The 12,478-nt window shown below is 44.7% G+C and overlaps 1 protein-coding gene across 1 annotated transcript; it reads left to right on the forward strand.

The window, feature by feature from the left end:
* The first annotated feature begins 370 nt into the window (after nt 1–370).
* On the forward strand, nt 371–12,428 carry Mpzl2 (myelin protein zero like 2). The gene is made up of 6 exons (XM_052758682.1): nt 371–678; nt 1,550–1,716; nt 2,205–2,415; nt 5,075–5,222; nt 8,149–8,215; nt 10,256–12,428. The coding sequence occupies exons 1-5, from the start codon at nt 621–623 to the stop codon at nt 8,204–8,206; spliced, it is 642 nt and encodes a 213-aa protein (XP_052614642.1). The 5' UTR covers nt 371–620; the 3' UTR covers nt 8,207–8,215; nt 10,256–12,428.
* The last annotated feature ends 50 nt before the right edge of the window (nt 12,429–12,478 follow it).

Below are 12,478 nucleotides of genomic sequence, written 5' to 3' on the forward strand. Positions count from 1 at the left end.
TTGGTTTCTTTCTGCTGAGTCTCAGGAAAGACTGCCGGCGTCATGGGTGGGACTGGGTTCCCAGAGGGGCCGAAGGAACTCCATTCTTTCTGGGAGTTGCACTGAGCCCGGTCCCTAGGTTATGTAGCCCTGAGGGCGAGAATCACAGCAAGCTATTTTCTACGCTCACTTCCTAGGCAAGACTATAGCCTATTTTAAAAGGGTGTGTGTATGGCCAAGCCCAGAGCAGCTTGGGACATTTCAAATCGGCACCACCTCCTCTGGCTGCTTCTGAAGCCATCCGGAGGCCAGGCCTCGGTCAGATGAACGGAAAAGTAAAGAGAGGACCACGGAGACTGAGACCTTTGAGCAGAGGGTTGGAGTGTGGAGGAGGGCGGGCGGGAGAACCGGGAGGAGGGAGCTGGGTGCGGAGGCCCCACCTTTCATTCCAGCGCTGCACCGGCCGGGGCGGGATGAGTCACGGCTGGCTGGCTGTGCTGTGCACCTTCCCGTAGGTGAGGGACTCGGACCTCTCTGGGAGAAAACTGCGGTGGCCGCTCGTCCTGGCTTTGGCCTTGGCAGGGTGCTGGAGCCCTGGGTCTGCCGGGTCTGGCCTCCGGGGCCACGGCTGGCTTTCCCTGATGTATGGAAAGTGCCCCGCGCGTGTGCTTCCACTTCTCCTGGGCTTACAGCTCACAGGTAAGAACTGGCGGGCTTCTAGTTTTTAACCTCCACCGCCCACTCTGTGTAAAGATAGAGCTCATGGCTTGAAGAAGTCTCAAGGGCGCTGTTGGGAGCCCCAGACCCGGCTGCAGTTCGTTCTAGTCCAGACTGCCCCGAAACTTCAGTTCGGTGGGTTGCTTTGGGGCAGTGCTTTGGGCAAACAGGTTTAGGTGTGTTTGGCCGCTCGTGATTCAGGCACAGACAGGGCTTTCTGATCTCAGGTTACACACCATCTTTGTGTAGCTGCTCTCAGCCTCGGGCTGCTGGCTAGATTTGGCCCTTGGATTTCTGTGGGAGGATTTTGTCTGCCGCACCACGGAGCAAACCTAGATTATCAGAGCGAGAGCCCCGCTGTGGTTTTGAAGCGGCCCCAATGCACACTCCGAACTTGTAAATACGCCACGTGGTGTAAGTGTTCCAGGGGTGCAGGCAAGCGCAGCTGCGCAGTCCTAAGTCTGCATGCTGGAAAACGTACCTGCCTGGAGACTTTTTTTTTTTTTTTTTTAAAACATATGCTTTATTGCTTGATCTTAATACTCCATGTCTGACCAACGTTTGGATTTTTTGTTTCTGCTTTCCGTCTTATTGTCTGATCTTTGTAGTTTGTGGTTATAGTTCTGAAGTTGGTACCGTGAGGCTGTGAAGAAAGTGAGCGCACCAGGTAGTTTGCTGGGCAGAACTTTTAATTGGCCCTCGGGATGGGAGGGTCAAGGTTGTGTGTAGGTGGGAGTGTATGCAGACCTCAGGTGAAGTGAGTTTGGAGGCTGGCTTATTTGGAAGGTGTCAGCGTTTTTTTTTTCCTTCAACGCTACACCCGATGTTAACCTTTTTCCTTCCTTCCCTGCAGCCCTTCGCCCTGCAGCAGCTGTGGAGATTTACACCTCCGGGGCCCTGGAGGCAGTCAACGGGACAGATGTGCGGTTAAAATGCACTTTCTCCAGCTTTGCCCCTGTGGGCGATGCCCTAACAGTGACGTGGAATTTCCGTCCTCGAGATGGGGGCCGTGAGCAGTTTGTAAGTAGATTCTTCACCTTCCAGCAGACCCTTGACTAGGGTGTATTTCAGGCAGCGACTCTCAACCTCGAGATCTTCCGACCCTTTCACAGGGGTCGCCTAAGACCATCAGAGGAAAACATAGATATTTACACTACGATTCATAACAGTACCAAAATTACAGTTCTCAAGTAGCATGGCTTGGGGGGCGCCACAACATGAGGAACTGTATTAAAGGGTCTCAGCATTAGGAAGGTTGAGAACCACTGTATTAAGGCAATCCTTTTTTTTTCCCCCTTGCCTTTCCTGTGTGGGCCACATGCCTGGGGTTAAGTTGGGAATCACTTCTTGGGACAGAGAGTGATAGATCCGAGAAAAGAGAAGCCAGAGAGTGTTCCGAGGAGCTAGCTGGAGTGTTGGTCAGACTTGCTGAGGCTTCTCTTCCATCCCCACTATCTCAGCCTCCCGCCCCGTACAGAGTGGGAGAGATCATCCTTTCTTCTCTGTAGGTGTTCTACTATCATATGGATCCCTTCAGACCCATGAGCGGACGGTTCAAGGACCGGGTGGTCTGGGATGGGAACCCTGAGCGGTATGATGTCTCCATCATCCTCTGGAAGCTGCAGTTCGATGACAATGGGACGTATACCTGCCAGGTGAAGAACCCACCTGACGTTGATGGTCTGGTAGGGTCGATCCGGCTCAGCGTGGTGCACACTGGTAGGTTTTAGGAAGTGAGAGCTGACAAAAAAAAAAAAAAAGTAAATTAAAAAAAAGTGCCATCTTTTGTGATGTTGAAAGGGAGAGAGGGCCTCGGGCTTCAGGGCTGGGAACTTCAGAGACTGAGGAGTCCTGGGGTGAAAAAATAAAGGCTTTGTTTGGTCATGGAAACAAAGTAAAGAGATCTGAGGAATCTGTGACAAGAATGGCCTTGGGATCCTGAAAGGGACAGGAAGTAATTCTGATAAAAAAAGACTCACAATAGGTCAGTTTATTCTCTCATTTATTTCAGATGTGTATTGAGTACCTGTGTGCCAGGCACAATCCAAAGTACTTGGCACACACTATCTCATTTAATCCTGACACAGTACCAGTAATGGTCCCCAGTGTTCACTCAGTGCTCCCGACTGTCAGGAGCTTCACAAGATACATTTTATTTATTCTTTTAAGAACAATTTTAAAATTATTATTTTATGTGCATGGGTGGTTTGCTTGCATGTATGTCTGTGCACCATTTAAGTGCCTGGTGCCCATGGAGGCCAGAAGAGGGTGTCAGATTCCCTGGAACTGGAGTTACAGACAGTTGTGAGCTGCCCTATGGGTGCTGGGAATCGAACCCAGGTCCTTTGAAAAAGCAGCCAGTGCTCTTAACTGCTGAGTCATCTCTCCAGACTCATTTATTATGGGCAGGCACAATTTATAGGAATTGGTTTTGCCCTCCCCCCCAGGGTTTCTCTGTGTAGCTTTGGAGCCGGTCCTGGAACTCACTCTGTAGCCCAGGCTGGCCTCGAACTGTCTCTGCCTCCTGAGTGCTGGGATTAAAGGCATGTGCTAGTACTGCCTGGCTAATTTTTTTTTTTATAAGCATCCAAGAAATGGATATTGTTATGTCTTAACATAGGAGGAAACTGAGATTCAATAAAAATAAATAAATAACCCAGGTCACAGAGTTAATAAGATAGAGCTAGCTCTCATGCATATGTGTGTGTTTGAGAAAAGCTCTCTCTATGTAGCCTAGCCTGGCCTCAAACTTGAGATCCTCCTAACTCAGCTTCTTAAGAGTTGAGGAGGTGTGTGTTCTTAACTAACACACAGCATTGTTTAAAACATCTTTGTGTGTCAAGGGGTGTGATTGTTTCCTGTCACTGTTACCCAGATCACTTTAAAGCTGTCTTTCCAGGCTCTACCAAGAGAAAGCTGTGTGGTCTACATAAATCGTCTGAGCACTGAAAGAAATGATGCAGTATCTTCAGACCTCAGTTGTTTTTGCTTTTTTTCTGATAGGTTAGGCAAAAAACCCAAACTACAAACAAAAACAACAGAAAGCAAACAACAATAACAACAAAACCAACACAAAAAAAAGCAGTGGTTTAACTTGTCAGAATCGCTATTTTTTTGAGAGCCTACAGAAAGCCATGGCTCTGTTTCCTTACTTTAAGAAATGGATGGGAGCCGGGCGGTGGTGGCGCACGCCTTTAATCCCAGCACTCGGGAGGCAGAGCCAGGCGGATCTCTGTGAGTTCGAGGCCAGCCTGGGCTACCAAGTGAGTCCCAGGAAAGGCGCAAAGCTACACAGAGAAACCATGTCTCGAAAAACCAAAAAAAAAAAAAAAGAAATGGATGGGGGTTGGGGATTTAGCTCAGTGGTAGAGCGCTTGCCTAGCAAGTGCAAGGCCCTGGAGTTCAGGCCTCAGCTCTGGAAAAGGAAAAACAAACAAACAAACAAAAACCAAGAAATGGATGTACACTTACAGAGACTCCATTTCTCTGTTGTATGTGTATTGGTGTTTTACTTGCATGTGTATCTGTGCAGCACTTGTGTGCCTGGTGCCCACAGAGACCAGAAGAAGGCATTGGATCCCCTGGAACTTCTTTAGCCTTCCTGATGGATTCTAGGCTGGAAACTCCTGGCATAGACATTCTCTTGATGTCCTTTCTGGCTCTTAGGGTTATTGTTTTACTTGTCTGTCTTCCTGGGGGATGGAAAACACACACACACACACACACACACACACACACACACACACACACACACGCACGCACACACACGCACACACACACACACGCACACACGCACACACACACACACACACACACACACACACACACACACACGCACACACGCACACACACACACCTGCACAGTGCCGTGGGGATAATGCTTGTGACCTTCCATTTCTATCATAGTGACAGGAACACAGTAGGTGCTTTAAGGCCTGACTGAATGAAGGGGTGAGTAGAGTTATTCAGGACTGAGTTGGACATAGTTCTGACTAGGTTAGCAGTAACTTGAATTACCGGGCAGTTTAACTGACTCAGTGGTTCTCAGTACTTGGGTGTCATCACCATCCTGGAGGACATGTCCGAACGCAGATGGCTGAATTTACCCTAGTGCTTCTAGTCCAGCATGTTTGGGGTGGGGCCTGAGAATTTAACTTCAAAGCTCTCCAATGGTGAGGTCACTGCTTCTAGAATCACACTAGAGAAGCCCTGATGTAGTCTGAGCAGGTTTCCTCTGCTGCCAAAGGCTACAACGTGATGTGCTATTTTATTCACAAAAGTAGGAGAAAGGGAGAGTCTAGTTGATGATGAGATGCACTGTTACTGCCTTTAGATTTCACCTCACTTACTGCTCTGTCTTGTCTTTTTCTCCTCACAGTGCCTTTCTCTGAGATCTTCTTCCTGGCTGTGGCCATTGGCTCTGCGTGCGCAGTGATGATCATAATAGTAATCGCTGTGGTCCTCTTCCAGCACTTCCGGAAAAGGCGATGGGCGAAAAGGGCTGATAAAGATGAGGGGATAAAATCGTAAGGCTGAGTGAGCCCTGGTGGGAATGCCTGCTCGTACTCTTGGGGTGGCTCTTGGGATTTTTTTCAGTGGGGCCTAACAACTGTTGAACAGTTGCTTTTACTTTTGACCAAATGTGTGAGAAGTTCCATTTCACAGGACAGATAAATTAGGACATGGGTCATAACTTTACAAAGTGCTTCTTAATGGGGCTTGAGAGATGGCTCAGTGGTTAAGAGCATAGACTGCTCTTCCAGAGGACCTGAGTTCGGTTTCCAGCACCCATATCTGGTAGCTCACAGCAGCCTTTGACTCAGGCTCCAAGGCTCCAAGCACCTATGGCCTCTGTGATTACCAGCACTTATGTGCACAAACCTGCATCCAGATAGACACATACACATAACTTAAAAACAAAATAAATCTTCAAACAGCAACAGTAACAAAATCCAAAAGGGTTCTTAATTTTACAAAAGATCTCACCAAAGACATTCATTTATTATGTGGGACTTTTGGTAGCATAAAAAAGTGAACGTGTGCAGCTTTAAAAGAATCCTCTGTGAAGGGAAGTGCACTTGTAAGAGCCACAGGGCAAGGCACTCAGCAGTCACTGAATCGGTGGCTGGGCAAGTTTGCTGTGCTGACAGTTAGTGCTCACTGCACATTTTAAAACTGAGATAAAGTTTAGAAGCTGTAACATTCACTCATGATGGCTTAACAGTTAAAAACGCTGCCTGCTCTTGCAGAGGACCTGGGTTTGGTTCCCAGCTTCCATTCGGTGGCTCAAAACTGCCTGTGACTGCAGATCCAGGGGATCTGACACCCTCTTTCGGTTTCTGTGGGTTCTGCACTTACATATTCACAGGCAAAACACTCAAATAAAATAAAAATAAACCTTAGAAAGAAAACGCACCCTTTTAAATATACACAAAGTTGTGCAATAATCACCAATTCTAGAACCTTTTAAGCATTTGCCCCTGGAGAAACCCCCTGTCTTCTAGCCCTCGCTCCTCCCACCGGCTCGACAGCTACTCACCTGCTCTCTGTCTGTGGGGTTGTGTCTATCCTGAGCATTAACATAAGTAGAACCATGAAATACGCGACCTTTTGTATCTAGCTTCTTTTATTCAGTATGTTCTCAAAAGTTGTCAATGTTGTAAAATAGTCACTTCTTCATAGTTTTTGTGTGTGCTATGTGCATGTGTGTGCCCATGCGGAGGCCAGAGGTACACACTGGGTGTCTTCCTCTGTTGCTCTCTATGTTCTTTGAGGCATGATCTCTCACTGAGCTTGGGGCTCACTGATTGGATAGACTGGCTGTCTAGCAAGCCTCTGGGATACTTCTGTCTCCACCTAAGAATAAAGGGGTTCACTACCACACCTGAGGCTTTTTACATGGCACCAGGAGATCTGAACTTAGATCCTTGCACAGCAAGCAGTTTACACACTCAACTGTCTCCCCATCTTACTTAATTCTTTTTTATGGCTGTATGATGTTCCACTATAGTGGGCACACCACATATCGTTTGTCTATTCAGGTGATGGACATAGGATTTTTTTCTTCTTTTTGGCTATTATAACTAATATCAATCACAATGAACATCCTCTATCCCAATTTTTGTGTACACATACTTTCAATTCTCCCAATAATGAAAGGACATTGCCAAGTCATTGGTAACTATTGAATTTTTGGAGGAACTGACTAACCATTTTCCCGTAACAGTCAATACATTCCTATCAGCAATGTATGGACGTTAGAATTTCTCCACATTCTCACCAGCATTCACTTTTCATTATTGCCCTCTAGTGGATGTGAGGTGTTGTCTCAGTGAGATTTTGATTGGCATCTTAGTGATGACTAATGGTCTGCCTCCACCTCCCGGGTGTTTAGTGGCCGTTTATAGAACGTCTCTGGAAATGTGTCTGTTCGGATAGTCTGCCCAACCTCAGACTAAGATGGATGTCTTCTTATTGTTGAGCTATAAGGGTGCCTGTCCCCTTTCACTTACATTACCTGAGATTGCTCCCATTCTGAGCTCTCTGCTCCTTCTTGAATATTATCCATTAAGACATAAAAGTTTTCAGTTTTCATGAAGTCCATCGCTTCTAAGAATTTTATATTTTTAGTTACATTCTTACATTTATATCTTTGGTGTATTTTGAGTTAAGTTTTGTATATAATTAAGGGTGTCCATTCATTCTTTTGCATATGGATTTATAAGTACCTCAGAATCACTTATTTATTTATTTTTAATTTTTTAAAAAGATTTATTTATTTATTATGTATACAGTGTTCTGTTTGCATGTATCCCTGAACGCCAGAAGAGGGAGCCAGATCTCTTTACAGATGGTTGTGAGCCACCATATGGGTGCTGGGAATTGAACTCAGGACCTCTGGAAGAACAGCCAGTGTTCTTAACCTCTGAGCCATCTCTCCAGCCCCCACTTATTTATTTTTAATTAGTAAATATTTACTGAAATACATGTAATTCTTTGGGAAGCATCTAAGGAACCCATTGATGGCATTCTGGTTTGAAGAAAATATAATCAATAAAGAGGCGTTCTAGGCCAACCAAAAAATACCCCAAAAAAACCAAAAACCAAAAAAAAGTCCCCCTTTTTGCAGAGGAGCGTAGACGGAAGTAAGACGCAATAGTGAAGTACAGGTGTGCACATTAAACTTCCACCGTACTATATCAAATCTCAGGGGACTTCTCTCACATTCTGAAGTATCTGAGTTCAGACCTATAGGACATGTAGGGGCATCAGTATTATTACTTACACAGCACTGGCGGTTCAGCTCTCTGTAGCTTGAACGGACTCCAGGCGTATGAACTTTTTCCTAAAGCGTGAGGGCTGGGGCCGGGTACCTTACCTGGTGCTGTTCTGAGACCTGCCACCTTTGCTTCTTGTCTTGCTCACCTGACGTTTGGCTTCTCTTCGTTTCAGGAAAGAAGAGGAAAAACTCAAACAAGACAACAAGGTCTCTGTATATTTGGAAGACTAACACTGCGAGGTAAGGGTCACACGTGGGTGACTTCTGTCTTCAGCTTGCCCGGCTGTTTAGTCCGTCTCCCACATGGATGGATCTCTCTGGTCACCGTACATGGCCAATGACATTCCTATTTAGAAGGCAGATTGGTCTCCTATAAGCTTCGTAGATGACTTCGCCTTTCAGGGTGCTTGTGCATATGAGAGAACTCTACATTTTGAGGTTTAGGGGTTATATTAACCACCACCGATAATGAACTTCCAACACGTGAATAAATCATTTGTGTGTGTGTGTGTGTGTGTGTGCGCGCGCGCGTGCGTGTGGAGATCAGATGACAATCTCAGGTGCCATCTACTTTGGGTTATTGTTGTTGTTGATGGTTTCTTGTGTGTGTGTCTGTGTGGCAGTCTCTCACTGGCCTGGCACTTGCTGTTTGAGCTAGGCTGTGTGGCCACCAAAGCTTCTCTCTGCTTCACCAGTACTTGGATTCTCAGCATGTGCCACCATGCCCGGTTGTTTACATGGGTTCTGGTGACAGAACTTGGCTTTATTCCTGTATGGCAAGCACTTTGCCAACTGAACTATCTCTCCAGCCCAATAAATCTTTTTTTTTTTAAAAAGATTTATGTATTTATTATGTATACAATGTTCTGTCTGCACGCATCCCTGCAGGCCAGAAGAGGGTATCAGATCTCATTACAGATGGTAGTGAGCCACCATGTGGTTGCTGGGAATTGAACTCAAGACCTTTGGAAGAACAGTCAGTGCTCTTAACCTCTGAGCCACCTCTCCAGCCCCCCCAATAAATCATTTTTAATGAAAAAATTTATATTTGATGGTTTGGTTTATATTATAAATCATTTATGGCATGGTGGCAAGTGACCTAAGGATCAGAGAGATGGCTCAGTGGTTAAGAACACTTCCTGCTCTTGCAGAGGTCCTGAGTTCAGTTCTTAGCACTCACATGGTGGCTCACAAACATCCATAACCAGGTCCAGGGGATCCAACATCCTCTTCTGAACTCTTTGGGTACAGCACACATGTGGTGCACATACAAAAATGCAGGCAAAACACTCATTAAGTAAAATAAGTAAATCTGAATAAAGTTTAAAGAAAATTTAACAAACTAATTTCATCAAGTGTAGCCTGTGGTTTCTGATAGAAGATACAAATTTAAATAAATTACAAAAAGTTAGGAGGTTGGGCTTGGCATAGTGGTATAGTACTTGATTTTAATTCCAGCACTCAAGAGGAAGAGACAGGTGGACTTCTGAGTTCAAGGCCAGCCTGGGCTACATAGTGAGTTCCAGGGCATCCAGGGCTACATAGTGAGACCTTGTTTGAAAAAAAAATAATGGAGATTGTAATTAAGATTTTGAATATGAACATGAGTGTGGATATTAGGGAGTTATTAGGTCTTATTAAGTGTATAATGGTATTATGATTACAAAGGAAAACAAGTTTTAAAAATGTATGTTATAATATGTAGAGGTAAGTCTATAATTAAAAAAAAAACTTGTCATAAAACAAAGCAATAAACAATGCCAAAAAGAAAGGAAAACTTTCAGCCGGGCGGTGGTGGCGCACGCCTTTAATCCCAGCACTCGGGAGGCAGAGGCAGGTGGATCTCTGTGAGTTCGAGGCCAGCCTGGGCTACCAAGTGAGTCCCAGGAAAGGCGCAAAGCTACTCAGAGAAACCCTGTCTCGAAAAACCAAAAAAAAAAAAAAAAAAAAAAAAAGGAAGGCTGAGGCAGGAGGACAATTGTGAGTTCTAGGCCTGTCTTGGCTACACCCGTGAGTGCCAGGCCAGCCAGGGCTACATAGTAAGATCCTATCTCAAGAAAACAAAACAGCACAAGAAAAGACACTGGATCTGAGAACCATGTAACACAGAGCAGGAAGTAAGTCCTTTGAAATTAAAAATCGAATTAGTGGGAGAGTAAGCTTAAGAATATTTTCCGTGAGGAGGGGGTTATGGATGTTGTGGGTGTGTGATGGGCACTGCCAGGTATTCCTCTTACACTCTTCTCAAGGACATTATCCTTTTAAACTCTTGTGTTCCAGGAAGCTGAGGATTTTCAAGGACATTAGTTCCCCTGGAAGTCAATGGAAACTTTTTCAGTGATGACCTGTCATCCTGCAAGTTCTGCAGCGCAAACCTGCCTAGATGAGCAACGCCCCTGCCGAGCAGCTTAGGACTCTCCCTGAGCAGACGCCGCTAGACTCCTGTGTACCTTCATTACTAGGGTTTTACCTAATTCCAGAGTGCGGATGTGTATTAGTTTTTGTAAAATGGGAAGTTACATTTTTGTCCTTCCATATGCCTGAGGGATGTGACTCCTGTACTCCTGTGTGTATTGGCATCAAAGGGCAGGAAAGCCAGCTAGCCTGCCTGTCAGGACATTTCTTCTCACATTTGAGTTTCTTTAGAACAGCACAGAAGTGTGCTAAGGGGTCTGGAGAGATTGTTCAACCTTTAGGAGCACTGGTTGCTCTTACAGAAGACCCCAGTTCAGCACCCACATGTTGACTCACAACCATCAGTAACTCCAGTTCTAGGGGATGTGACACCCTCTTCTAGTGTCTGCGGGCACTGCATACATCTGGTACATGTACATACATGCAGGCAAAACCCCCATACGTAAAATGAAAATAAATTAAATCATAAAAAGGTGAGCTAAACCTCCTCCCAGCCATTTTGATGAATAGCAAACCCCAAATTCACACTGGAAGTCTGATTTTCATGGCTGTCCTTAAGTAATAGACACATCTTGTTTAACTGAATTTGTTCAGTGTCCTAGGTTTATTGACAATTAATCCAAGGTTTGTTGGTGACAGTACAAGTCTAACCACAGTAACTACAGAAGGTCACGAGAACACCAGTATACCAGCAGATGCTACCAGAAAGAATCGCTCATGGCTGTTTCTATATTTATTTACTTTTAGACAAGTTCTCACTATGTATCGCTGGCTGGTCTAGATCTAGCTATGTAGAGCAGGCCTTAAAGTCAGAGAGCCCTCCTGCCTCAGCTCTCAAGTGCTGGGGTTGAAGGTGCACCACCACGTCCAGCTCACTACAGCTTTGTACGAGTACAGCTTGCTTACTGTGTTCTGTCTCCCTCAGCAGAGCTCAGCTCATTTTCTGACTCTGTGATATTATTGTATTACAACTTAAAATTAATTTGGACTTGTGAAAAAGGCCAACCCAAGCAAATGATCATTTTGCACAGTCTTATGTAAGTGTGAGAACTGAAAGAAATTCTTTAAAGTTCTTTTGGTTTTAATTCACCTTGTTTTAAGGAGAATTTGGCAGGGACCAAAGAAATACCAAAACTACTTAAAGGCAATGAATCAATTTAATTTTTCCCTTAATTTGAGTATAAAGCAAATTTTTCAAGTGGGCTATGGGAAGAAGAGGGGTGGATTTCTCCTTTGCATCTAGTTCCTTGGTGTGTGCACACAAGTCACAACAGCGTTGTTGGGAGAACAGAGAACATCTAAAAGTGAATCTTTACAATGTGATGTTTTAATCCTCATTAGACTGCTGCACAGATTACTTCTTCTAACAAACTGGAATTTCCAATAGATTGTATTTCTAGACACAGGACCTTGACATTTTACCCAGTCTTTAAAACAAGTTGACATCATTTACATGTGAACCTTGGTCTTGAAATTCATTCCATACCTCTCTTTCTGCTTTTCATACTGCCTTTAAAAAGTTCTCTTTTGTTGTTGTTTTCTCTCTCTCTCTCTCTCTCTCTCTCTCTCTCTCTCTCTCTCTCTCTCTCCTAATTAAGACAGGATCTGTTTATAGCCTTGGCTGCTCTGGAACTCTCTGTAGACCAGGCTGGCCTTGCCTTGAAGTCATAGAAAGCCCACTGCCTCTGCCTCCCTAGTGCTGGCATTGAAGGCGTGAGCCACCATATCCTGGCCTAAAAACGTTTTGATACCTAGTTTTGAAGCTACAAGTTAGATCTGTGTTTTCTCCTGTTCTTCATAATTCACCATTGTGAATACAACAACTGGATATTTCTTTAAACGATGGCCTGTGTATGTTCCATAGGTGTACTGAAGTAGTTAAAAACGTCTCCAGCGAACTTGCAGCTCGTGTCTTGTCTGAATATTCATGGGGTATCACAGCCTTGTTCAGTGTCTCCTTTCGAAGAACACTTTTGTACTGTAACTTATTTTTTATTATGCCTGAAGCATTGTGTAAATAAACCCTTAGTAATAAAGAGTTATGGATTTTATTATTTGCTTATATACAAATCTGCCAAATTCACATAG

Source organism: Peromyscus californicus, unplaced genomic scaffold (assembly GCF_007827085.1).
Source record: "Peromyscus californicus insignis strain IS unplaced genomic scaffold, ASM782708v3 Scaffold_11__1_contigs__length_118956290, whole genome shotgun sequence".
In the NCBI taxonomy this organism is placed as follows: domain Eukaryota; kingdom Metazoa; phylum Chordata; class Mammalia; order Rodentia; family Cricetidae; genus Peromyscus; species Peromyscus californicus.

What these genes read in the sequence shown, in the direction of transcription:
- Mpzl2 (XM_052758682.1), top strand. Translation starts at nt 621, where the DNA reads ATGTATGGAAAGTGCCCCGCGCGTGTGCTTCCACTTCTCCTGGGCTTA. An exon ending in GCTCAGCGTGGTGCACACTG is followed by an intron (nt 2,416 to 5,074) that starts GTAGGTTTTAGG and finishes TTCTCCTCACAG; the next exon opens with TGCCTTTCTCTGAGATCTTC. An exon ending in AAAGATGAGGGGATAAAATC is followed by an intron (nt 5,223 to 8,148) that starts GTAAGGCTGAGT and finishes TCTTCGTTTCAG; the next exon opens with GAAAGAAGAGGAAAAACTCA.